The sequence below is a fragment of the Culex quinquefasciatus genome, chromosome 2, assembly GCF_015732765.1.
Source record: "Culex quinquefasciatus strain JHB chromosome 2, VPISU_Cqui_1.0_pri_paternal, whole genome shotgun sequence".
NCBI lineage: Eukaryota > Metazoa > Arthropoda > Insecta > Diptera > Culicidae > Culex > Culex quinquefasciatus.
The window spans coordinates 211700191-211728123 of record NC_051862.1 but is presented as its reverse complement, the minus strand read 5'-3'; the positions used below and the strand labels follow the sequence as shown (position 1 = coordinate 211728123).

General features: G+C 47.4%; 1 protein-coding gene across 1 annotated transcript; it reads left to right on the top strand.

Moving 5' to 3' along the window:
* Positions 1 to 880: 880 nt before the first annotated feature.
* LOC6048102 (ets DNA-binding protein pokkuri) lies at positions 881 to 27487 on the top strand. The gene is made up of 5 exons (XM_038252533.1): positions 881 to 2132; positions 23068 to 24200; positions 24271 to 24520; positions 24593 to 25048; positions 25118 to 27487. Exons 2-5 carry the CDS (start codon positions 23102 to 23104, stop codon positions 25572 to 25574), a joined length of 2262 nt encoding a protein of 753 aa, XP_038108461.1. The 5' UTR covers positions 881 to 2132; positions 23068 to 23101; the 3' UTR covers positions 25575 to 27487.
* The last annotated feature ends 446 nt before the right edge of the window (positions 27488 to 27933 follow it).

The window sequence follows — 27933 nt, the reverse complement described above, 5'->3', positions numbered from 1 at the left end:
TTATTTTCAAGTACGTTATGTTCATATTAGTAGAATATTGCAGATTTTTGTAAATTATCATTTGAATTAGGAATAAAGTAATTATGATAAAAGAACAATAAAATCTCATTATGGAATCAGGTTGCTAAACCTGATAAAAATGTCTTGAAATATGTATTTTTGACAAGTGAAAAAGACAACAAGAGAATCGCTTAAATAGGTCCCAAAAATTAGAAGGATCGAAAACAAAAAAGAAACAAACAAACCTTACCATAAAAATGTGTGGATGTTCCGATATTAGAAATTAATCATATTCTAATCCTTGACTTATTCTTAGCGTAAAATTTAAAAATTTATCAGTTTTAATTTGCACATAAAATAGTTTTGATCAATACAATAAAAACATCCTAACAACTACATGATGGCAAATGTCCAATAGCTTATTTTATTTTAAAAAAAAGCCATCTCCCGAAAAAAAAAGTTTGAAATGTATTTTTTATTTTATCGAATTAAAAAAAGTTGACTACCTCAAATCCCTTCTAACTATTTACCCAATCAGACAACCCAACCCTATTCGCACCCGCATCGTCGTCGTCGTCGTCATCAACATCGTTCTCAACCGATCAACAGCAGCAGTAGCACAAACCTACATCCATTTACAGAAACATACACACAAACACTCCGTACCGTAAACCTCCCCAAGAGAGCAACAGTCTCCGCGCGAACCCGGTGTTGGTGTGAGAACTTTCTTCCATTCTCCGGAACTTTATCGGCACTTTTCTTCTCTTTACACTTGCTTCATCGCACCGCAAAGCAAGCCAGGCAAAATCAAAGCGCAAAGGCGAAACGAGCGTTACGTGAGCGCAGAGAAAGAGGAGAGCGGATTTATGGGAAGAGAGAGAAAGAGTTCGAGAGAGGGAAGATGCGAACGAAGGCAGCAGCAGGCAACAACAGTCAACCAGTGGATGTATGGTACACTTCTCATTGAGTCCGCGTTGAGGGAGGCACGTTTTCCACACTTGTCGCGCGCGCGGTACCAGCGAAGAACTACGGTCCGGTCTTTGCAAACAACTTCGGTTCAGTAGTCGCTGGTGTATCGTCGTGGAACGACGTGTCTGTGTCTGTGTCGAGTTCCGCCGAGGACTGAGATTTTTGTTGGGATTTCGTGATTTCGTATACAGAGAGTGAAGCCTTTGAGCTATTGGCACAAAGTGTGCGTCGTCCAAGAGTGTGTATTTTTCGAGTAATCAGCAAAGAACGTATAGCAAGAAGAATCCAGAGTGCTGGTGACTGTTCCGGGATCGCGAGAACATCATCCCACAAAAAAATAATAAAGCAAAACGCGAGGAATCATCTCGCCCGCGAGTGTGTAATATTTTCACGAGAACCGGTTTGTCGAGAAGCCGGAATTGAACGTGAAGAGACCGGGTGAGCTGTAGCAGAGTTAAAACCTACACAACAAGGAAATCGCGCGCGGTCGCGAATTGATGAGATTTTAGGGATCCGCACACACCGGTTTGTTGTCGAGATCCAATAAAGATCATAGAATTCGCGAACATCAAGACGCGCGACAACTCGAGAGTGACAAAACCAAGTGAAGAAACGCGGAAACAGAACGTAAACGCAAGGAGACAGTGAAGAAGAACCAGCAAAAAAAAGGTGTACGGCAGCAGCAGTACACATAGTGAAGTGCATGTGCGTGGCCTATCGAGCCCGGAAGAACAAACAGGTGAAACACGAAGTCGACGACGACGAAGAGTCGCGTCCACTCGGTAATTGAGCGAAGGTGTTGAGTACGAGCACGCACACGTGGGGTGCAGCAACAGCTGGTCCAACACACCAACGGGAACCAGCGGGGTCTATATGACTAATCAGCGCCGATAACATAACTCTTCCGATGCTGGTTTTTCCGGCCTGACGACGCTGAAGTGCAAAATTGTGCGGAAAACAAACTTGTGCAAACATTCACTGGGTGTACCGGAGAAAAGTTGGAGCCGATCCAGTAAAAGAAAGCAGGAAAATGACATGTAAAGTAACTGTGTAGCAAAGACTGACACACACGCTAAGGAAAACCCCGTCAAAACGTCGCCATTGAAGTGCAAGTCTCGCGACGTACCAGGATTATCCGGAAACCGACCCTTGAAGGGCTCTAGGTAAGCTCAACTCCATATTTCTACGCATCATCGCCCTCGGGATGATCGATTACCCTTTTGGACCCCCCTAATCTGCCCAATTTTTCAACCGCGCGAAACCCTTTTCCCAGAAACCTACTCAACCCAATTGACTCGCGCCACGTGATCTTTGTGCCTACTCGGATCTTCCGGGTAACGTTCAAAAGTCACAGCCTACTACTCCCGCGCTAGTAGCTAGCTCGCGTTCCCAACTTGGTTCTCCTCTCACAGAATCTACATAAATTTGAATAATAAATTATGATTGATGAGATTTTTCTCATTCGTCGTCGTCGTCGTTCCCCGGGTGCGGTTTCCGACACGTCGACGTCTTCCCTAAATCGAGAATCAACAATAGGGGCTTGACTTCTCCCTCCCAAGAACCTCTTTCAACTTCAATCAACTCGACGACTCCCTCCGGTTTTCTTACAGCTCCCAGGTTCTATCGAAATAATCAACTTACACGCTAAATCAAAACGAGCGCGCACAAGATGCGGTCATTTTTTTTCCCTACTTCCGGCGTCCGTACACACACACAAACATTTCCGACAGCTCCGACTAGCCGGTACATTAGCCTGCCACTGTCAGAGAGAGAGAGTCGGAAACGGTACACATTTATATATTTCTTGTGCAAAACTTCCCCCGCGCACCTCGCACACGCTCATATCGTACCTTAGTTTTCTTTCTTTGCTTCCTTCCAAGCCTGCACTGACTGCACTGTGTGCAGCGAGTTTGGTTCACCGATTTGCATATGTGCAACTCAACTGCACAGTGAAAAAATTGCACCCAAATGTCAAAACGTCGAAAAAGCAAATTGGAATCGTCAACTTGCGTAGCCTTCTTTGACACCCGCAAAAGTTCGCTCCCTTTTTGACTGTGCACTTTGCGCACTGCAAATGCGATTCTCGTTTCACTTTTCCGTCTCGCGAGCGACGGGCTGGAAAAGAAAACTTGTTTTTGTGTATTATTTTCGGTTTTGTTTTGGAGTGCGCAAAAAGGCGGTCGACTTCCGACTCGCCGTTTATGTTTACGAATCTCAGCGCGAGACAGGAAGAAGAACCGCAAAAATGCTGCTGAAAACATTCTCGGAAAACTGCATCTTGCTCCGGCTGGGTCGTTTGTAACTGTCCCACACCAAGTTCGCTGTACACGACTGTAATGACAGCTTTGGTGTACAGTACAATGTACTTTCTTGCTCGCAGTAGACACTGGTTTTGTTGTGCGCCCTTCTTTTGCGGTTATGCACACACATTTTCCGTCAGCTTTATGTTTCTTCCGCCTTTCGGTGCGCTGTGTTTTGCCGCCGGGAAAGCGAGCGCTCGCGAAGGACACACACGTGTGATTTCCAGAGCGGTTTTGCTTCTTCCTACTCTTCACGAGAAGCGGATTAAGCTTGATTCCTGGTGTCAAGAGCCGTACAGCGGGGTAATCGCCTCATCGCATTAATCTGTCATTATTTGCGGGGTAGCTAAGCCGAACGCTCTCTTTCCGACAGGACAGGTAGTCCCCGGTAACCTCTCCAACGGGTACGGAATTTGCATATGAATTAGCGTGCAGCAAGTGCCTGTACTCTACCCTCTTAAGAGGTTCTTTATTGTTCCTCTTGAACTTCCTCTCGTTCATCTTTTCAACAGAATGATGCTTTATGGCATTATGACGGGTCGGGGTCCTGGATTTGCTCTCCATCCTTCTCAAGTGCCTGTACTTTTCACCTGTTCAGCTGCTCCTGTCCGTCGCTGCAAGGATCCGGACGAATGCTAATATTATCTTTTCCTGGTGCCCTCCTTGGGTCAGCAGTGTGATCGCTCCTCGATGCGTACCCTTCGAGAGGGTAGTAAAAATAAATAGCATCTTCTTCTCGAGTTCGCACTTGTCGCCCTAATGCTGCTCCTCCTTCTTTAGCACTGAGGATCTGGATGCCGAGTCACCCCACACGGGGTTCTCAGGTATCCAGGAAGTCGTCCTTCGTCCTCATGCACTTGTTGCCCTGAGTGTCCTTCTTAAGGTTCCCCTGTGCACCTCCTTCTCCAACCGTCAGATTTTATGATTCTTTATGAAATGTTTAGCGTGCTGTTAATATCGAGTACCAACACTTGTGAAACCTCGCTCTTCCGTCTACCTGCCGTATATCCGTACTTGAGTTTGGTAGTTCTAGGAAAAAGTAGGTGGAATTGACCGGCCCCGATTTTTTTCAAGCTAATCGGTCACATTCCATAGACAGGTTGACGGGGCCTGCTAATCACCTCTTCTCGTCCGTTACACTTGCCTTGCAAGGTGTTGCTGGGAACCAACATCCCATCGTCCAATCTTCGTTGAAAGAACAAGAAAATTAATTATTTATAGCTTTTACAAGAGAGGGGTTCATCCTTCCAGGCACATGTGTGACATCTATAAACACAATCGCTTCCCTCACGCCCCCTTACGGTAGACAAGTGTAGGACGTAACACCTGATGCGATTCCAGACCGAACCCTCCTCCTCCCTTGCTGCGTGAAAATCGGAACAGATTTTCAAGCAATAGAAAATGAATTACATAGACCGTCCCTCTTCCCCCTATTGCAACTCATCTCCCGTATGGCGATTAATTCGCCCAGACTCACAACCCCTTGCAAAAGCCGACGACTCTTCCTGTTTTCCTCTAGGGAACCGCTCCGACCTCGCCTTTTTACGACAAGTGTGTAACAGTTTTTGAAGTTATGCAATAATAATAACAATTCAGCCCTTCAGGAAGGAAGCGGTCGCAGTAGACCGAGAAGAAGGAGAGCGCGTGGGGATTCGGAAATGAGTTTCCCTTCCCCCTCTCGGATAGCTTTTCATCTCCGGTGAAACCGGAATCAACCCCTCGCGCCGCGTCGAGTGGTTTGAGGGATGAGCATTTATTGTCATCATCATCCGTAACACATGCGAACAATTGGTCGATGCCGACGCCGAGAGCGTGGCTAGGTTAGGGTTGCTCCGAGTTGAGGTTAGGGGAATAATGTTACACTTGTCGCGACCGTAGGAAGTGTGTCATGTGTAGCGAAATCAAATTTCCGTAAAAGTCGCCCCTCGAGGTTCTGCGACAAAAGATCCGGCATTAATAAATAACAACTGTGCCACTTGGAGAGGAGTGACGCAAGGTTCTCATTTGAGACTCTATTGTGTTTGCCGACGGGAACACTTGCTTCTTCGTGGCGAAACTTGTAAGGGGTTAAAATGATGCGTTCTCGCGTCGTGCTCGAAGAGCGCTGCGCGCTAGTACACTGAGCGAACTCTCTTTCGCAGAATCTACTCATTCTCTCGCCTTACAAGTCGCAGAAAAGAGCGATCGAGCAAAGTTTAATTAGTCGCAACCATCGCAATTACTTATCTCAAATTTTACGTTTTACGTCATAAACACCTAACAAAATCGGCAGCAGCCAGGAACAATAAACTTCCCGACGCGTCTTCTTCGGTAAAAACAATTGATTAGCGTGTCCAATTCTGACGGCGATAAAAGTGTTTTTTTACCTCGACCAATCTGGAGCCGGGATTCGGCACGGTTCCGCCACCGAAGTTTATTGCTTTACGATTGGGAATTCTCCGACTTTCGGTGCAAAACGTGCGCACACTTTGTTCGCTCGCGACTCGCAAGCTTTAATGGATCTTTCGACGGGCCGGTTATACGACCGGATCACGTCACAATAAGCAGCCAGTAGAATTGGCTGAACTTGTCGTTTAATTTGATCATAGACGAACAGATCTCGCATAGCATAGCATAGCATAGCATTGATGTCCTTCCAGACTTTTCAAAAATAAATTCAAGACATTGGTCGCCATCTTGAATTCTGGAAAAACGTTCCATGAAGTACAAACTTCAGCAGGTTTTGGCAAACTAACAAACGTCAAATTCTTAGAACTGAACTCTCTACCTGACTCTCAAGACCATGTTGCTCTACTCTTCCCATTAAGTCGAACCCAAATGTGTTATGTTTGTTAAAATAATATTTTCATTGACTTCCTGCCCTCCTCAAACAGAACAAGAACCGTTGAAACAGACACCCTGGAACGGCAAGAAACACAGTGAGTTCAACTCCCGAAAAACCGAGTACATCAAAAGTACTAAGTCGAATAAAATCTGTCACAAATCGAGGGGACGACGTTGAACAAGAATTTTCATCAGATGAAGTTTTTAATACGGATCTGAATGAAATAAAAACTATTATCAAAAAATTTAAAAATATGAAAGCCCCTGGTGAGGATGGCATTTTTTACATTTTAATTAAAAAAATTACCAGAAGCAACTTTAAGTAGCTTGGTCAAAATTTTCAACAAATGTTTTGATTTGGCATATTTTCCCAGTAGTTGGAAAAATGCCAAAGTAATTCCGATTTTGAAACCGGATAAAAATCCTGCTGAAGCCTCAAGCTATCGGCCCATTAGTTTGCTTTCATCTATTAGTAAATTATTCGAAAGAATAATTCTTAATAGAATGATGACGCACATTAATGAAAATTCAATTTTCGCTGATGAGCAGTTTGGATTTCGCCTTGGGCATTCAACTACTCATCAGTTGTTGAGAGTTTCAAATTTAATTCGAAGCAACAAATCTGAGGGCTATTCTACTGGCGCTGCTCTTCTAGACATAGAAAAAGCATTTGACAGTGTTTGGCATAAAGGTTTGATTGCGAAATTGAAAAGGTTTAATTTTCCGATTTATATCGTGAAAATTATTCAAAATTATTTGACGGATCGTACTCTGCAGGTATGTTATCAAAATAGCAAATCTGATCAACTACCTGTACGTGCTGGCGTCCCGCAAGGAAGCATTTTGGGTCCAATTTTATACAATATTTTTACTTCTGACTTGCCTGATTTGCCCCCAGGATGTCAGAAATCACTTTTTGCTGATGACACAAGCATCTCCGCCAAAGGTAGAAGCCTTCGTGTCATCACAAGAAGATTACAAAAAAGCTTGGATATTTTCAATTCTTATTTGAAAGAATGGAAAATTACTCCAAATGCTGCAAAAACTCAACTTATTATTTTCCCTCACAAACCAAGGGCTGATTTTCTTAAACCAAAAAGTCATCACATTATAAAGATGAACGAGGTAAATTTAAAGTGGGAGGATCAAGTGAAATATCTTGGACTTGCTTTTGACAAAAACCTTACTTACAAGGATCACATTGAAAGTATCCAGGTTAAATGTAACAAATATATTAAATGTTTGTATCCACTTATAAACAGGAATTCTAGACTTTGTCTCAAGAATAAACTGTTAATTTATAAACAGATTTTCAGACCTGCCATGCTTTATGCTGTGCCGATCTGGACAAGCTGTTGCTTAACCAGGAAGAAAAAACTTCAGAGGATTCAGAACAAAATTCTGAAAATGATTCTGAAACTTCCTCCCTGGTTCAGCACCAGTGAACTTCATCAATTAGCCGAAGTTGACACTTTGGATGTTATGTCCAATAAGATAATTGATGCATTTCGACAAAAATCATTGCAGTCTTCAGCTGCATTGATCCGCTCTTTATATAGTTTATAAGTTAGTTTTAAGGTATCCCTTTTCCCTTTTGTACATGTAGGACCTCCTACATTTGAAATCACTGAATAGCGAAAGCTACAATATTTCATGAATAAATGAAAGTTGCTAGTATTTAAAATTGAGGTGAAAAGTCATCGTTTGTGATTGGACACTCAATAATATTTTAACTGAATGAATGTACATGGAAAAGAAATTGGAATAAATATAAATTAAAAAAAAAAAAAAAAAATCGAGGGGACGATCGGCCCTTTTGACCACCAGAGGGCACAACAAAGCGCGCTCAACGTCATAAATCAGATCGGTTCCTGTTGGCTCGTTTTTCCCAGGAAACCCAAAACTAGATCCATTTGTATGAATAGAGAACGCTTTTTTCCCACTGCATTCTCTCTCTGTCTCACTTTGGGACCCACCAACTAAAATAACAAAGGCCGACGAAAAATTTTCGGGAAAAAGGACCTCTTCTAAGATTACCACGAGACGAAGCGACCCGAGGGGCAAAGGGAAACGACGAAGAGATCGTTGGAATGTAAGATCTTCCTTTGTTTTGCTGTGTAGAGAGTGAGCCAACCTCGAAACTCGAACAACACACCAGAAAAAAAAACGACCGAAGCATTAGAGGAAACGGCCCAACCCGAAAACACGAAACTCCGGAGAAAGAAATCTTTCAGGAACGATTTTTCATCCCATGCTGCGTAAAACGTTCCTCGTCGCTTTTTTCGGCTAGTCTTGCCAGCATCATCAGCCTTACATCAACCGACCTAACGCAGAACAACACCGCCAAGAAGACCAAGAGTCGTTGCCCAAGCGTTGAGCGTTTTTCAAAAGAAGTATCAGGAATGGGATGCTCGTAAAGTGTTATTTACCTTTTAGATTTGAAGCTTTCTTCTCCGGAGCTGTGTCTACACCTTCGCTCGCTCCCTTCTTCCCTAACAGAGTTCGACCGGTCGTTGTTCCCGCGCGGAGAAGCAGAGTTCCGCGTCCGACGAACCTAGAGCGAGCCCAACCACGGCAGCAGCATCGCCATCGAAATGGGAAGGTTAATAAGAAGGCGCAAACATCACCTCCTCGGCCCCAGAACGAGCGCGTGAGAGAGAGAAGAATTTAAATTTGTGATAATTTTAATCGTTTCAAAGTAACCGAAAAAAAACGAAGTTTCAACGAAGTCGAAGATCTAGGAAGCCGGACCTGCCGCACAGTGGCGGCGGGACGGACGCGAAGGGAAGATGATTTTCAAGTTCTTCAGCCGCGAGCACAGGTTTTGTGTCCGGGCTCTTCCACCGGCTCTCAATCTCCATCAGCATCTCTTCATCTCAGTTCTTCCAACTCTTTCCACGTAACGCCCATTTATTGTCCTAACGAGTCGTCTAATCGTCTAGGTTTTTTTTTTGTACGTAGTCAGACGGCTCCGCAGTGGAGCCATAATTGATTTGGCAACACACACACACTCACGCACGCTGGATTTGGGCAGGTCAGTGGCCGTTAAGAACTTCTCAAATTACCGTCCGTGCACGTGATTCTGCGGCATCTCTTCGCTGGGTAGTATAGTGTACAGTGCGGGGAGATGGCGTCCTAAACGCGATCAAAGCTAGCCGTGATCGCTTGACAGTTAGTCAAACTTCCGTTAAGTTATGACAAGCTAAAACAAAGCCGGATATTACCGTTCCATCGAGTCATATTTCAACGCAATCTGTTTACCTGTGTGCGACAAACTTCCACGACACATAAAAAACGAGACAACTCAGCGCCTACTGCAACCAAATTTGGCTGCAGCTTTAAGGTCCAAAGGTCCGTCGCGGAACCCAAAAAAAAGCACAATTCCGGTACCCGCAAAACGCGCACAGTCAGCTGTCAAACGCGTGCACGTTAAACTGCACCTATCAGAAAGGAAATAATATTCATAAATTTTGCGTGTCGCTGTGTGTGTGTATGTTCGCGCGGCCAACGGCGACCAAATAAAGTGCACCATCAGCGCAACGGTGCGTCGCGGAACCAGGTTGCCCAAAAAGTGTGTGAAATGCACAAAATTTGCGTGCGGCCATAGTGCAATTAATAAAATTACACCATTTACGCCGACGCCAGTAAATCCGCACACACAACCCGTCGGGAACAACCGCTACCCGCGGCCAAGTACCCGTTGTTATTGTCAACTCGGGGGTATTTTTTTATGTTCAACTCCGTCCAAACGCCAGCATGTGAAATCGCCCCAAGGAGCGGGTTCGAATTACGGCCCGACGCGCACTCTGCTCGTGTTCTGCAATCCAATATGGCTGACTAATAAGCCTCCCGTTGTTCCCAAAGGGCCCGGGAAAGACGCTGACGGCCTGCTTCGATGTGTGTTCGATTGCATAATTTGAGACATCGCGAAGCGCGATGTATGTGAAACTTGTTAACGAATCAGCTGATTAGCGCGCTTCTGCAGTCCGGCAAAACTCGTTTATCAGCAATACGGCACTCTCGTCTTATGCTCCACTTTCTGCACACGACGACAGCGCTCATAATCGTCGGACAGCTCACAGCACAGGCTGATGATAACAGTTAATTTGTCCGCACTCGCGCTAACAGTAAAAAATAGCTCTTGTTCTTAATTGAATGTTGGCCCGGCTGGTGCACTCGAGACCCACTTGCGGTCAAATGTTTAATAACTCTTCGCCAAGAAAAAAAACGGCAACAGTCAATCAAAGTGTGCGCGCGCTGAATTTGTCAACTCCTTGCGTTTGCCCAACTCTCGCAGCAGCCTGCTGCTTGGATTGCAGTGTCAACACACTCGCACAACAGGAACTAACTTGTTATCAGCCTGGCGCTGCCCGCTATGATGTGTTCACTCTCTGTCTGTGTACTCTTGTTCTGAGCCAACACAGCGAGTAAACAACAGTCAATCAGAACAAGTTCCTGACTTGCGGGACTCTTCGCTTGGAGTAGCTCGCCAAACTCTCTCCAACACACAGTTCCGGACTTTAGCCTGCGCATGGCTTCTGAACAATGTTATCTGTCCAAATCCCGTAAAAAACCCGTGTCAATTGACCATTCTCCGCGTTTGTTATCGTCAGTGCCACCGGTGGTGCCCCGTTATCAGCTTCCGTATTGTTCCGAAAGCTAAATTACACAGATATCTAATCACCCTGCGGGACGTCAGAAGGAAAGTCCTCTCTATTGTTTACCGTGTGCGCGCACGATCAATCAAGGCGGCTCGCCCCTACCAGTAATGGGAAGAAGCTGATAAGTCGACGCCATCTTGAAAGTCACCTGCCCAACAAACTACTCCTAGCAGAGGTAGTTCCTGTTCTGAAGAACCTGTGCGCGCGCGGAGAAAAGGCACAAGAAATCCCCAACCGGAGCCAGAGGTTACTGACATTTCAAGGTTAGATCTCGTCAACCGAGCAAGCCTCTCGCAGTAGGCGAAAATGGAAGCGGCGCGGCGTCTTCGTACACCTCTAGGAGGAAACAACAACAAAAACAAGGCGGACAAGAGCGGGAAAGAGAACGCGCGCGCGCGTGGATTAAGATTTAAATTTCGCCTGCTACGATGGCGGCGGCGGCGGTGTTTCGGGGGGCCATTCTAGGATGAGAAAAAAAAAACGAACGGAAGGGCAGAACTCTTTTAACTCTTCTCTCTTCACTACCCATTCTTCCTGATTATTCTGAACCGGTGGAGATGAGATGATGACGATATAGAAGTGAAAAAATCTCGAGTCACGAATTTCTGTGGAAACCAGACGTGGCAAAATGAGATCTTTTCAGAAGTCTCTAAGCCGATGTGTCGCTCCGGGGCCCGAAATTCTCCAATCAACCCGAGCCCCGAGAGACGGACAATTACAATTATGGTGGGGCCTTTCTTTCCCGAACACCTCCTCTGACCATGGTCATTAAAAAATAGCTGAGCTCCGGCGATTATTCAGATTTCGGAGAACGGTTCTCGAGAAAGGTCATCATTACGCCGCGAACGCCTCAATTTGGAACGATGATGCGCATCCCAGTAGGCGAACCCTACAATTGTCGCATTCCTCTCAAGCTTATGCATCGCTAGAGGAACGAGATTTTCGGCATTGGCATGCAACAGGTTGGCACTACTCCACGTGCGCCGTTCTCGCCCCTTTTTTTTGCAGAGAAGCTTCTCTCACGCGCGCCCGCTAAACCGAGCGACTTGATAGATCAATAAACTTGTCTCGCACGAAGCGCTTCCGTCTACAAACGGTATCGTGCCGTGCCTCCAAAAGGCGCGCTAGTTCCTGCTTCGGCTTGAAAATAACGGAAATCGCGACCGATCCAAGGATAACCAGTCACCGTCGTCACCGCCAGTCGTCGCACAGTTGATTGGTTTTATTGGCGCGTTCTGTTTTGTGTTCCTTGTCCGCTCCGCGGCGATGCTGCGGTGTATGCGTGGAACTACTGCACAACTACGGCAGTAGAATTACAGTTAAGCCGGGTTCTGCACTTGTGTGGAGTAGCTCTCGTTTGTCGGCATGTTTACTAATCTTGTGCCTCAGTGTTTACTCTTTCCATAGATTTTTATCGCAGATTGTTGTGTAAATATTCGTACGCGGCAGCTCCTTCTGGTTGGTCGTCGCAACGACGGTGTAGATTTCCGCAAACGTAATCAGAAGTTACGTGCCGTACCATGCTTCCTTCGTTCGCTTGGCTAGCGACTTCTCGATTGACTTATGACAGCAAATCGACGGTCGATTAATAATAATCCGAAGATGATTAAAATCTGCACCGCAAACGGCTTGTCCAATTCGAGCGGGAACCACCCACGCGCCGTGAGTCTCACGCGCTGGCACTTATGACTAACTCGTCGGCTTCGCTGGCACGTTCCGGATGTGCATTTCACGCCAGCACTGAATTTATACATGCTAATCGCTCTGCTATTCTCGTAAGATTTACGTTTCTCCGGGAATAACAGTTTCCTTCTTCCTCAACTCCCGAGACCTTTATCTCGCACATTAACTCGCTTGCGTTCGTGAGTGCACTTCCTGTTGGTATTAAAAACATGGCGCGCAAACCGAGATGTGCAACAGCGAGAACGTGAATCATCTGAATTTTCCAGTCCGGTTCTTGCGAGCAGCAGTTATTTTAAGCCGCGCGCAAACTGCGACTCATATTTCCGTGTCTGCATTCTTCGCCGCCCCCCGCTCTACCCGTGTTTGCCTTCTTCTGTCTCTCCTCTTGTTCGCGCGACTCCACCGCAATTAGTATTCATAGTTTTTCCACTTCATCTTCTCGGCGAGAAATTCTAACTGCCTAATGATGATATCATTATACTTCTCGCGACAACACCGCACACAGATGTGTGTGCTGCTTTCGTGTCAAATCCGGGGAAAGACAAACAGAATCCAGCGTGCGAATGACGCAGATCTCGGATGATACGGCACAAAAGAACCACTGCTGTCCGTTCGTCCGTGCCGTTCCGACATTCTTGTATCCTGTTCACGGGTAACTCTGCACACGTCGCCGTCGCTTCCTCGTTCAGGTCGTCTTCTGGTTTTGTTTCGAGTCCATTCTCTTCCTGGATTCCAATTCTTTTCCTGCTGCCTGACATCGCCGCCACCACCACCACTGCGACGGTCCAACAGTCCACCGTCGCGCGCTAATAAGCGAATTTGCTAATTCAAAAGTATATTATTCATTCTCAAGCTTCCGCCTTCACCTATACTCTCGATACACATTTACAGCCGCACGCAGTTTGGTGGTGGTGACGGTCCGCCGCGCTTCCTCCTTGACGTCGTCTCGCGCTCCGCGCTCAAGTCTTGAGAGACACAATCATCCAGCTGCTACTCACAACTCACGGCGACGACGGTACGACACAATCGCAAGCGCGATTTTTTGCTGTGCGCTGCCCGACTGTGTGTTTGTTTCTGTTTTCCTTATTTTAACTTCAATTCTCTTACGTAAACCGTTCCGCGTTCCGGGTTGGGCAGGTTGGCGAGCAGGGTCCAGCGGGAGCGCGGACCTCGGGGCGCAGCGAGAGACGGGTCGTCACAACAAGACGGTAGGGATGTCCGGCATCAGAACTCACGAAAATCTTCGTCGATTGTTAGCTTTTCTTTGTCAATGTCTATCAGAACTCACGAAAATCTTCGTCGATTGTTTACCTTTCGTTGTCAGCTTGCAATCATCAGAACTCACGAAAATCTTCGTTGGTTTCAACTTCTTCAGCTTCCCGAGCTCCTCGCCGACTTTATTTCCTGAAAACAAATCGAAAAAAATCTTATCAATTCGATCACCCCTACCGCCGTGCCTGTTGCTTCGCGTTGAGAACATTTTGTCTTTCGCAAACACAAAAAAAACTCCTCTCCGCGTGACAGCAAGTTGTTGCTCCTTCGTCTTTTCCCCCGCGCGCGTCGCCTTCTTTGATGAGTTTTGCGCTCTCGCTCGGTTTGTACCGTTTGCCGTCCAAGTTCTCGCGAATTTCGTTTCCTTTTCGCTCGCGCTCATTCCCTCTCGCACTCTCTCTCGCTCGCTACAAATCGCGAGGGCGGGAGAGAAGAAACCGTTTGTTGAGCTTGTTGTGTGTATCATTTCGTAAGAATACGCTTCCTCAGCGAAGCCGGCACACACAACCCGGTACTTGTCCGTCTGTCTATCTGTCTGTCTTTAAGCCGCCGCCAGGCGTGTGTGTGCGTCGCACACAACAGCTGAGCGCACTTAAAAGTACAAACACAGTCGCTATTTTCCGTTTGTTTCGCGTTCACACTCTTGCGTTGGAGCTCTTTACGCTCTCGAGCGCGCTGTTTTCGCGTACGTGAAGCCGGAAATAACTTATTTGCAATTTGACCTCGACAGAATGTGTCTGACTCTTTCGTCGTCTTCGACGGCGACGACGACGAAGCGATGACTATTCTTGCCTTTTGTTTTGCTTATTTTCGGGTGACTTTTCGCTCGCACAAACACACCCTCGCGAAAGGAATTTTAATTTACTTGTCATACGCCTAAGTTCGCGCTAAAAGCCGGGCACGCACTTCCTGTCGTAGTAGGCGCTGAGCGCGTTAATCTCCTCTGATCTAATTCCCAAAGCCTACTCGGCGAGCCGATTAATCATGGCTTGCTGAGAGAGTCTCATCAGCGATTGCGTTATCGGGTCGGTATTGTTATGGTAATCAAATGCTCATAGACGCAAGTACGCACACACACAGGCAGGTTAGCCCAAGCAATAAATTGTCAATTCCGGGGTTAATATCAGGAATTATTTCTGCCACACAAAGCAAATTAATTGCTCATTTTCCTGTTGCTTTCTCGCTCGCACACCCTCCCCCGATAGGAAGGGGGGTCGCGATCCAATGCCCGCAATAATAATCGCTCCATAAATATATTGATTCCGAAGCGCGGCACACAGGGCACAAATAATACGAAAAAAAGAGTCCGCGACCGATACCACTCTTTCTCTATAAATAGTAGAGTTGAAAAAAAAGAGTGAGTATGTGCATAACAACAACAATAATAATACTGGAAGCCATAGGCGCGGGGGTCGAACGAAATATTAACTCAAACTGTTTCTTTTTTTTTTCTCCAACTTGGCTAGGGTTAGCGGTCAATAGTTGTCAATTGGCACTACGATCGAGGATCACTAGTGGCCGCTTGGCGGCGCTACTGTTCAAACTCAGACTTTAGTGACATCAAATCGAAGCCATCTATCAGCACTGTACCCTAGGGTGCAGAGAGTACTTCCCGCCGTCAGGGGACCGCTACTGATATGGAACACATTTGTTTATACCACCCCCAAAGAGAGAGAGAGAGCGCGGGGTAAAACCCCCGTCACTGACGGCCGGAGCACTGTCAGCAAGCGCTTCCGGAAGGGGGTTTCTGGGCGGCGGAAACGTTTCTGTCGATGCTCATTTCTCGACCCCCTCGGTCCCATCCGAGCGTGCCATGCCGGCCGACCGACCGACACGGGCCAAGTATTTATAGATTTAGTAAGAGTAATATCCGGTCGATGATATAAATTGAGGAAATTGATTTTTGATCTCTTTTCTCCGGGCACATCCGGTGACGGACCGGGCACAGTGAAGGTGAGCCAAAAATGTCCACCTCTTGCCCGCTTGCGTCGTCGTGTGCAGAATTAATCCCTTTTGGGCGAACGCACCCGCTCGAAAGTCCTGAGCCCCGCAACGAATATGGCCCGGCTATTATTTTAAATGGACTTGGGACCGCTTAATTGGGGAAGGCCAACCGACATTTTTCGACCATCACCTGACCCCTGAACATGGAGTGAAAGATGCTCGACAAAGATAAACGCAGAGAAAAGAGGCTGCACGGACGGATCCTCAAAATTGAAATATTAACTTTTATTTGCCATTTCCGGTTCCAATCGCGTGTGGACCGCGCGCTCAGATTGCGACTGATGGGAACGTAATTTAAGCCCCCAGCTACCACTCCACACCACAAGTCAGAAGAAGTCAACGAAGACAGAAACACAACAACTCAAGAGCGCAGCGTGTGAAGAACCCTTCAACGGTGGCCAATTTGCACCGTCGAAACGAAACAGTCTCTCTTGTCGAACTGGAATCTGGCGTCGTCGCCGGCGGCAATTCCGCCCTGCTGCTCCCTTTCAGAAAAGAGTGTGCGGGCCGGAAAATCCAGCTAGTCACACTAATTACCATACCGAATTTAGCTCACGAGTGCGAGTGTGTACGAAAAACCGGACCGAAGAAGCGGGGAATGTCGTAAACGAGCGAAAATTCTTCGAGCCGGACGACTCCTTGCAGACAGCGCGCGTTGGAGTGGCCTGGCCCGGCTTGTTATTAATAGCTACTAATTAATTCCGGTCTCAAAAACGTGAACCGCGAGCGATTTCCTGCTAAAATGTTTCACGCCAGGTAAAGTGAGACCAAAGAGCGAGAGACACTTGAAATGCAAAAGTAATCCATCACTTGAGTGGTGGAGTGGGCCAAGCACGGGAAGATTGTGTGTCAAGTTCTAACGCGTCAACAAGCGTCTGACGAGAAACGTTACGTGGCGTTATTTGGCGTCGCCGACTTCGATTCTACCAAATGTCGAACTCAGAAGACGAGGAGAACAAAACAAACCGCGATCAAGATAAGAACATCCAGATCGCAACAAAAAGGAGCTCCCACAAATTCCGCCTTCCTACGTGATAATCGCACTTTATTGCGCCCCCTTTTGTGCACGACGCCAATATCCGCCCAAGAGAGGAAGCACTCTTTGTGAAGCCGGGCCGCGCGCTCACGGAATCGATTGGCAATGACATTGAATCGTTAATTGTGTCTTGTCGGCGGAGTCTCTTTCTCTTTGGAATCGACGGTAGTGGTGGTCCCTCCCGTGCCCGGAAGAGAGAGGTGAAAGTGGAGAGTGGTCGCGCTGCCTGCCTGGTGAAAGCCGTTAATTTTGAGTCGGTAGTCGCTGCAGTGACACATTCGCCAGATGTTCAACGAGCGGTGGAAGAAGCGGAGGTAATGATAGCCCTCTGTCGATACAGTTGGGCCCTTTATCAGCGGGCTACCCGGAGAAAGATCTGTTACAACGACGACGTGTTTATCAACAAATGAGGTTGACGTCGTTAACGCGATCTAGTTGTCCGATCCGTTATGGTGACCAGGACAAGCTGGGTAACAAGCTTCTGGCCTACTAAGATCCAGCGTTACGTGTTGCTCCAAACTTAGGCAACTGACTGTGACTAGCGCGGTAGGCGTGTCAGAGTGAATCACTGCGCGATGCGATAACACCTCTAAATCGCGCGCCTACTGAGCAAATTGGGCCACATGCGTAACATGCTTAGCAAGCGCGCTCACCAGCTTACACTTGCTCTCTCTCTCTCTCGGAAAACGGCAAATGTAAGTCAGTTGGAGCCGGTTCCGAAGCGCGAGCTCCGCTCCAGCTGACCACCTTCCAAGCAAGGCGTTCGCGCGCGCTGCAAATGCGCCTATTACTTAACCATATTATGAATTTAAAATTTTGACCGACTTTCGAGGTTTGCTTTCCTTGCTTCCTCCATCGCCGTCGGAACTCGAGACCAGGTGACGCGATTATGTGCACCTCCAAAAGTGTGACACGACCTCCAGCGCGGTTCGCGGAGGTGGGGGGATCTTGCGCGGAGAAGGAAAAAAAAAGTGAAAATGATGTAACCGGCCGTACCTTCCAGCGCGAGCCGCCCCTAAGAGGGTAAACGATGAGAAACAATACGGAGCTGACGACGGCGGTGTGCTGCAACGCTCCGTGACGTAACCGGGCGACTCTCCGTGTAGATCGCGCTTAGGCTCTATCTCTCGGAGCCGGAATCGTGTCGGCGAGAGCGCACTGGCCAAATCGGGAGGGAAGGGAAAAGACGTTAAATAACATACATACCAACATAATAAAATTTATTATTGAAATAAGGCAGAGCGCGCGACCGCTGCGCCAGCAGCAACAAGTGTGATAATAGAGGGCGATAAAATCTCTTAAATAACTTGCGACTCCACTCTGAGATGCGATGCTGAGATTCGGACCGAGAGCCAGGAAATTCCCGACGACTCTGCACCGCAGCCGCCGTTTGACATTTCAATTTAGAATATTCATCGAGCGAAATAAATAATAACAAGCAACGTGACGCAGTGACTTAAGCCTGGCGACCGCGACTGCTGGCCAGTCTCCCGAAGCGAAGCAATGCGGAAATAAACGTTACGTTCCACCTCTCCCGTCACCGGCAAGTAGTATCTCAACACACAGGTTTCGAATGGTAAAGACAAAACCCACAGAATGTTGCACCACGACAACATTCATGTGGCGGTGCGCTGTCTAATCTTAAACCGGGTGCGCAAACCGTGTCAGCTACCCGTGACGACGCGTTACGCGAGCTGACGACTATTCCAGGAACTGATTCGAACAGCAGTCTCGAAAGGCTAGAGTTCAGTTCGATCCAAGCAGTCCGGACGCCATCTTGCTCGCGCAGCTTTGCTGCGTTGGGTTTTCTCCCAAAAATTAAACATTCCCGCGACATCTTTCGTGTAAACAAACAAAAAAAGCAGTTCGGCTCGCAAATCTTGGCGCTCCGCGAGAATAATGGGCAGAGATGTTAATCTCTCCGCTCGCTTCCGCACCCCCTGGCGGCGAACGTCGCAACTCTGAGCTCGTCTTAATGAGCGCGATATGCAAATTAGAGTCGGACTTGGCAGTATTCTAATTGCGCGTGGCGTCAACGGGAAGCGCTCACAGCGCTACTTAGATCGAACAGAGTCCGAGTCGTTATAGGAAACAGATTCCAACGCGCGCGGTGGGATATCTTCCTGTGGACTACTGCGATGGGCTTTGGGAAAGTATTTTGCAATTTTCTTTTCGTTTGAAGGTTACTAACTCTCTTGGAGGGTGTTTAAATATAAAGTCGCTGTTTATTTACATACAAATGCGCACATAACAAACTGGCTCGTTACGCGAAGAATGCTATCTCTTTCCTGTTTCTTTCTTTTTTGTGCCAGCAATCCCGGCCACTTCTTGGCGCGTTTAGCACCTGAGAAACAGGAAACCGACCCAAGTTTACACTCGAGATTAACGCCCCGGGCCCGATGACGCAAGAGCTCGCGCTCGCGCTAGCCAGGAACCATCCAGGAAGCGAATAGCTCTCGCGATCGCGAGTGTTTAGAATTCAATAAAACAAGTAAGAGCAGTATTTACATAAACAAATCAGTTCGCTCGCCGCTAAGCAGGCGCTCAAAACAAGAAGGAGCAACTGATGGATTGTCGCTCATCTAGTTGCCGGCGCTGCGCATTTCCCCCGGACTTGGTTAATTAATCAGCATGGCTTGCTGTACGATCGCAAATCAATTCCTGCTGGCTAACGCGACTCAACGCGGAAGCACTGTCACGCACTGCCGTCGCTTCTTCGATTCTTACACGGCGCTTCTTCAGTCCTTGGAAGCCGAGGCGATTTAAATTTACAGTTGCACAGCGGCACTCCGTCAACCATCTGCAGCATCGCCGCCGCTTTTTTATGGTCTTGCATCGAGAGTTGATTGTTCTCCGCTCGTTCGTTCGTTCTGTTGCCGAGACTAATTAAACCGACCGCTACTGCCACCGGCTCAGCCTGATCCTGTGTGTGTGCAGCTATTATCAGTTCTTAATGGTTGCAGCAATGACCGGACGATCAGAGTGCGCGGGACGAAACAGGAAAAGATGATGAATAAAAAAAAGTCTTTATGGACTTTATTTATAATATCATTTTAGTTTCCGTTTAAACCGGTTATTCCCGTGAGCTCCGCTCAGCATCCTCCGCGCGCGCACCTTCCCGAGAATCTCCGCCGTTTCCTTTTTGTTCGTCTTCTCTTGCGGGCGCGCACACACACACACACACATACATTAAATTTCACTTCCCGTGAAACACGTTGAACAAGAGCGAGAGAAACATCCAACCCAAAAGAAACTGGGAAATTACCACAAGTCATCGCGAGCGCTCGCTGCCGCGAATGGGTTCTTGAACATATACGCAAAAGAAACAGGAAAACAGATCATCAACAAGAAACGACGAAGACACGACAACGGAAGATGGATCAACACAAGAAGCCCCGAAGAGTCGCGGTCCTTTAATCGCTTGGGGTCAGGTCGGTGGAGCCGAGAAGAGAAGAAGTAGGAACTAATGAAGCGTACATAAACCTCATTCCACGGTCCATCCGCATTACGAACGACAACGGTCGCTTCTTTTGAGGAGGAGCGCGCGGTCTCGCGGCACTAATTCTAGTTTTTTGGGGGGAGCGGGTTTAAAGATCTCGTTACTCACCTGCACCGTTGGAGTCTGCGTCTTAAATCGCCGCATTTTTTTGAATTGGAGCTAGAAAAGCACCACGTTGACTCGTAAGAGCATTCAATCATCAGAACTCACGAAACTCTTCGTCAACTTAGGCAGCATTCAATTTTCAGAACTCACGAAAATATTCGTCGTTTTGCACATTTTCCTCAGCAGCATTCAATAATCAGAACTCACGGAAATCTTCATAGATTTTGGCAGCCAACCATCAGAACTCACGAAAATCTTCGTCACTTTGTGCTGTTGGTGTAATCTGAAAATAAAAAATAAAAATAAAACATTTGAAAAAATATTTAAATCGATTAAAACAGCATACTTTTTCATGCAGGTCCTCAAGTGTAACGTCCGTGTTAGGGAAACGCTTTTCGTAGACTTTTTTGGTTTACGGAAAGCAAAATCTGAAAATAAAGAAAATTAAACTTTTGGTAAAAATCATAGTGCTGTCTACTTGAGGTACTCGCATATTACGTCGGTGTTAGGGAAACGCTCCTTATGTACGTTTGCGGGAATCAAATCTGAAAAAAAGAAAAGCGAATATATTAGTAAAATGATCAACTACATTTAGTCAACTCTCAATAGCCCCAGCAACTACTTCAAAATGCATGTACTTGACGCGGAAGCTCATCCCGCATGGAAATCTATCCTCTTGAATTAGAAATCCGGGATCTTCGAGAGCGACATTCCTTGTCTCCACCGCACACAACTCATCAGGATCGTTGTCCTCTGCGATGGCCTAACGCATCTCAAGTACTCTCTCTTCTGCGCTTCCTCTCGGTATATCTTAATCCGCGAACCGTCGCACTCAAGTTGCCCGGCCGGATTATCCTCTCAAATGAGGAAGCGAGACTACTAGAGATGGAAAAATTCGAAAAGTTTGAAGCAGCGGTCGCCACCTCCGCGCTTCCGTAATGGGTCATTTTCTAACCTTTGACTATTACAAAACGTGACTCCAAAGCGGTGCGCGCGCGCATCTTCCTTTTCTTTGCTCATTTTTTTGTGAGTTACACAAACGATCGAACGAACTACGAAGAGAGCAAATCAATTTTCTACGAAACGAGCAAATCAGTTTTCTCTTCCCATAGTTACTCCAACCGCTGCTCCGCTGGTCCGGAGTGTAAATATTTGCCTTTCGAATGCCGGACCGTGGCCCCGTGACGACCGGTGGTCAGGGCGGGCTGGCGGTCCAGAGAGGGGAAAGGTAAACACATATTACACATCCCGTTTCCTCCAGCAAACGCAGTGAAGATTCTCAACCGATTTTCCTTGTGGCGTGTGTTTCCTTAGCTGTGTGTCCATTCCTCCGGGTCTTCTTTCTTTTTGTTTAAAAAGCAATGATGAAAAAATAATTAACAGAGAAAGAAAACGACGCGCTGCAACTCTTTCACGCGCTGCGGCGCGGTCAGCCGAATGATGAAGGAGAGACGCACCGGGGGTTGTCCCTCCCCTTCTACAGCTTGCTGGATGCTCTGACCTTCTCCTGCTGGAGCGCCCTCCACGTCCTACTTTCTGCCCGCGCGCCCTTCTGCGGTTAACCCCGCCGCCCTTCCCGGTCCCGAAAGAGCCGCGCGGCCACGAAGAAAGAACGAACGAAGATGAGAAATATTTTTATACATATCATAAAAAAAAATCAATTTCCGCTGAAAACCTGAACTAGCGGATGTTATTTGAATACACTTCATCTCACAGCGCGCGCCTTCTTCGGTTTCTCCGCTGCATATACACACGGCCAATCTGACTGACTGTGTTCTTGCCTCTACAGACGCTCCAGTTGTGGTATGTTCACACACTGCCCGAACCCGAAGGTACCTCCTACCGTGACCGATCCAAGCGCAAAGCACTCTGCTGCTGTCGGTGCTGCCGGTTGGTTGGTTGGTCCGTTCTATCCACATCCTCCTCTCATCATCATCAACGTCGTCGTCGTCGTCGTCGACGACGTGGTAGACAAGATGCGACAGTGGGGGGAATTTAGCGGATTATCGGACGTCAATTATAAAATTATCAGATCTCATGAAAATCTTTGTCGATAAAACTAAACGTAAACTTATCCTCCTCGATTGATTGTACCTGAAAACAAGATAAAAAAGATATGATTAATAAAAAATCTATCAATGTTGCATTGTTGACGAGTGGTAGCTCGATTGCTACGTCGGCGTTTGGGAAATGCTCTTAACCATTTATTGTTAGGTTGTTGAAATTGTCAAAATGTCAGCTTGATCAATCCAAAACTAGTACGATAACCGTCCAAATCACCCCGCCCAACACGGTAGGCCGCCGCAGCATCTTCACTCAATCTCTTTCTGTACCCTGCCCCGTCCGTCCGTCACACGCGCGCAACGCAGGAGGCCATGCATGCTAGGGCTGCTCGATGGAGGCAACGTGGGACGGGTCGGGAAGCAAAAAATCGCCTCGAGACAGTCCTCATTTCCCGGATTGCCTTTCCGCTCTTGTAGTAATGAAATTATGACCTTTCGCAGCCTGGGTATGGCGGGTAGGCAGGCAAGCAGGGAAGAAAACACACACACACACACACGTACGGGGTTCGAACTAGCGCGCAAGATCCCATTATAGAACAAGTTTCACTCATTACGCGACGGGCCCCTTCGGTACAATGTCCTCTCTTCTCCCGGTCGGGACAAGCTATTCAACCTTTATACTAATTGTAGATCTTTTCTCCGTCGTTTTCAGAAGTAACATCAACGCGACCAAAAATACACACACAATGAAGCTGTTACCGATTCCGTTGTCCCCGCTGAACCCACCGGCACCGCTCGGTATCTGGGGTTCGGATCTCCTGTGGCGGTACCCTCCGGCACCTCCCAGCCCGCTGGCAGACCTTAAGACCCAGCTGCCGCCACAACTCAACACAGATCCTCGGATTTGGGGTCGCGAGGAAGTTGCGGTATTTCTGCGCTTCTGCGAGCGCGAGTTTGATCTGCCCAAGTTCGATCTGGACCTGTTCCAGATGAACGGTAAGGCGCTGTGCGTACTCACAAAGAATGACCTGGCCGAGCGTAGCCCTGGCGCCGGTGATGTACTGCACAACGTGCTCCAGATGTTGGTCCGCGACGCCCAGTCGCTACATCGTCACTTGCCGAGCAGTCCGGTCACTCCGACGAGCCGGTATCCACTGTCACCTCACAGCCATCCACCAACGCCCAACTGGAGTGCTCTGGCACCTCCGGACAGTCCCTTCTTCCACAACTCCCACCTGCAACAGTTTATGGCTGCGTCCAACTCGGTGACGCTCAGCCCGGCTCCATCTATCGATTCCCAAGCTGGAAGTCCACCGCAAAGCCACCAAGAACAGCTACAGAACGTGTTCCAGAAGTCATCCAGCAGTAGCAGTAGTCACACCCAGAACAGCACTTCCGGTGGCAGCAGCAACCAGTCTGATTCGGACGAGGACAATTCAACCGCCGGATATCACCACCCACTTCCACTGTCCCATCCGGACAGCAAGCTTCCGTTGCTGAACCCCAGCAACCAGAGCCCTCCGTTGACGCCCATCTCCAAGGAGACTCAACACCTTGGCCAGCTGCAGCTGCTCGATACCAAGACTCTGCAGTACCCGGTTTCGGCCCTGCTGAACAACAGCAGCAATGCCAACGCCATCAGCAGCTCGCCCAGCGCTGGTGACCGATCAAGCAACGGAAACTCGTCCAACGGATCGTCCAGCCACTCGCTGAACCTGAAGTCGCCGACCCTATCGCCACCGTCTAGTGCATCACCCAACGGCTCCTCGTCGGCACCGACCACTCCGGGAGCTTTTCTTCCCGTCAAGCGGGAGTTCTTCCCCGACGGTCCGGAACCCAACACAAGTAAGTACTTTCTTCCACTGACCTCGAAGCAGCATGTTCCTAACCAACTCCCTTTCACCTTTTTCTCCAGATGGCCGTCTCCTGTGGGACTTTTTGCAGCAACTGCTGAACGATCCGGCCCAGCGCTATAGCAGCTACATCGCGTGGAAGTGCCGCGACACGGGCGTTTTCAAGATCGTCGACCCTGCTGGGTTGGCCAAGCTTTGGGGCAAGCAGAAGAACCACCTGTCGATGAACTACGACAAGATGTCGCGGGCGCTGCGGTACTACTACCGCGTCAACATTCTGCGCAAGGTGCAGGGCGAGCGTCACTGCTACCAGTAAGTATTTCGAGAGAAGGTTTTTGGAACGGACAGGACTTAACCATCTTATTTTCTTCCTCTTCCCTACAGATTCCTCCGCAACCCGACGGAGCTCAAGAGCATCAAAAACATTTCGCTGCTGCGCCAAACGATGGCCAGCCAGAACGCCAACGGACAGTCGGCTGCTGCCGCCGCCGCCGCAGCCAGTGCTGCCAGCCAGCATTCGCTGATGTCTCTGCTGCCGAATGGTGCTAACATCCACCACTTGGCCGCCGCAGCCGTAGCTGCAGCCGCGTCGCATCAACATCAGCAGCAGCAACAACAACAACAACAGGCCAACGGCCCTCTGTCTCCGTCCGCTCTTCATCATCCCCATGTAACGTCATCCGCATCGGTACCCACCTCCAACGGTCAGTCTACGAATGGTGCTACCCATCATCCGACCATCAAGATGGAAACCGACATCGACGAGCTGAAGCCGACCGACCTGAGTACCAGCGATCGCAAGTACTACGGAACCGGTTCCAACGGAGTTGATTGCTACCCGTAAGTTTCAACGCCGAGCGTTAGCACCAACGATCAAGACTAACGCTTCCCTCCTCTCTCCTTTCACAGACTGATCAGAAACGCCAACGGATTGACCACGATCCAGCTGTTACGTCAGCAGCAACAACAACAGCAATCCCAACAGGCCCACGATGCGGGTTCGCCACCAACCTCCCCCAGCCCACTCTCCCTCAACTCCCAATCCCTGCACACCATCAGCAACAACCTGCACCACTTGCACCAGCAACAGATGCAGGCCCAAGCTGCGGCTGCCGCAGCCGCCGTCGCCGCGGCCGAAGCCCGCCACCGGGAAGATCAGGAGGAACAGCGCCGGCACGAACACCTGGCCGCCGAGCACCACGACCGGGAACACCACGAGCGGAACGACCGAAGCCCGTCCCCAACCAACGACCACCACCACCAGCACCAGCCACAACCGCAGCAGCAGCAGCAACATCGCGGCAGCGACGACGAAAGCATGATGCCCACGGATCTCAGCAAATCCGACTCCATGTACTACAAGTAAAAAACCGAGCTAACAGAGCTGGAAGAAGACAATCAGGCACGCAGCCACACAATATTGCAAAGGGAGCGCGCGCGTGAGTGTGTGTGCGTGCGATAACTTGTGCTTACGGGCGATCTCAGATGGTGCCATCCTTCCCATTTCTTGGTAACATAAAGAAGTTCAGGCGCAATCCCACTTCCACCCCGCGCCTTCGCGCTCCTAGCTGTTGTGGCTGCGTTCAGTTGGTTGCGGCGACGCAGCCACGGCCAACTCGATCGAAAATCGGTAGCGACAATCGCGCGCTGCTAATTTCCGCTCATGTTAATCGTTGTTTAACAAAACAATACAACTGTGTGATATGAACGACGAGAAATTAAAGCGAGATAAAAAAAATAATCAAAGGAAGAAAAAAAATGTGCCAATCGTTCTCATTATTGTTAACATTCAGAGTTTATTCGCCAGGTCGACTACACAATCATAGAGATCGAGACAAAAAAAGAGTATCAAACCTTTCGATAATTGTACAGAGATTGAGAAGAGATAAAAAAAAACGGCAGTTGGGCGATCTGTTTCCCACCGTTGCGTCGTCGTCGAACAATGGGAGCAGTTGATCCTAACTGCCGGCACTAGTTAAATTGTGGGTCAAAGGGATGAAAAATTCATTGTATCATAGCGCGGAAAATCACGGTCGAAAAGTAGAACTTTTATCAGGCTCTTTTAAATTGTAATAATGTGGCAAACGCCGAGATGATCCCAACTAAAACAGTAGCAAAATGATGTTTTCCACCAGTAACAGATTATTGTGGGGAAGTGTGGAGAAACAGTGTAAGAGAGAAAAAGAGAGAGCGAGCGTGTGTGCGAGTGTACAGTTTTTACAGCTTAGGAATAGAATTTATCGTTTTTTTTTTTTTTTTTTGGAACTACAACTAAGACTAGTTTGATAAGTGGTTGATCCAGCCGAGAAAAGTACTCATTATTTTTTGTTTTTCCAACGACAACTTCCTTATTGGTTTGTTTGTATTTTTATAGGGCAAAGCTAGGCTAAGTTTGAGAGGAAACAAAAAATCTACCTTCACAATTGGCTTCCATTTCAAGAGAAAGTTTAAATGCTAAAAAGAGTGTTATGAAATTTACAAAATTCAAACAAATGTGATGTCAGAGAAATTTATATTGGACAAATTTATAAGCGAAAGAAGAGAGAAGAAAAACTATTAGTTTATTGAGGCAAACCATGTTGTGTGAAATATTGGTAATTAGCGGATTTTTTTTTTGTTGTTTTGAAAAGGGTCGATTTTGTTTTACTATACAATTAGTGGAATATTCTCTACTTCTTTTTGTTGGCTTTAAATGGAAATCGAAATCTTCCTTATGTTTAGTTCGGTAAGCACTGTAAATACGGTCAGATTTTTTTAACAATAAAACACACTTTTTGCAAAATAGACTAAGTTTTCGTCTCAAGTAGGATAATTTACACGAGTTCAAACATGCAAATAATCCAACCCGAAAGCAAAACTCACCCCCACAACTACCGCAATGGCATATAATGTGATATTAAGAGAGCGCTGAGCGTCCTTTTCTCTCTGGAAGAAGGACGACAACTCACCGGATATTAACACGTTAGCCATTTAGTTAATAGCAACATCGCAAAACAATAGTAAAAAGAACTCACCGGCACACTTCCATAATGAAACCTGCCCCTCCCTCACAAAGAACGATATTAAGAGTAGCGTTTGTAGCGAAACACAAATTCACATACACACACACATTTTGCAATAGTTTTTTTTGTGTACTGTAAAGCATTACTTTTAATACGATCATCATTGAAGTATATTTTTTTAGAGTTTATCAATATACATATGTTTTAAGCCGTAAGAAATTGCAAAAAAAGAAGACTCAATCCCAATAAAAAAAGATTGTAGAACTGTTTCAAACAACTTGATTGCCATTTAATTTATCCGAAAAATATCCTCAAAATCTGACACTGTTTTTCTCTGTCGAGCAAAACTCAACAAGATTGATTAAAAAAATAATCACAACCCGTACTAACCTTGTTTTTGACAGCTTACACCTTGGTCGAATTTCTACGGCAGCATTCAATAATCAGAACTCACGAACATCTTCGTTGATTTAGGGAGAGCCCTAGGCCGTTTTCAATCATCAGAACTCACGAAAATCCTCGTCGATTTGCACACCGTCTCCGGCAGTATTCAATCATCAAAACTCACAAAAATCTTCGTCAATTTGCACATTTTTCTCGGCAGCATCCAGCATCACAACTCGCAATCCTTCGTCGGTTGCATTCATTCATCAGAACTCACGAAAATCTTTGTCGATTTTGTTTTTCGCCTATTTCCAGTCTGGAACCTGTAAGAATTAACCA

Bases quoted from the DNA above. Each gene is read 5' to 3' on its own strand.
- LOC6048102 (XM_038252533.1), top strand. From the start codon at position 23,102: ATGAAGCTGTTACCGATTCCGTTGTCCCCGCTGAACCCACCGGCACCG. The intron at 24,201-24,270 runs GTAAGTACTTTC...CTTTTTCTCCAG, and splicing joins CGGTCCGGAACCCAACACAA to ATGGCCGTCTCCTGTGGGAC. The intron at 24,521-24,592 runs GTAAGTATTTCG...TCTTCCCTACAG, and splicing joins GGCGAGCGTCACTGCTACCA to ATTCCTCCGCAACCCGACGG.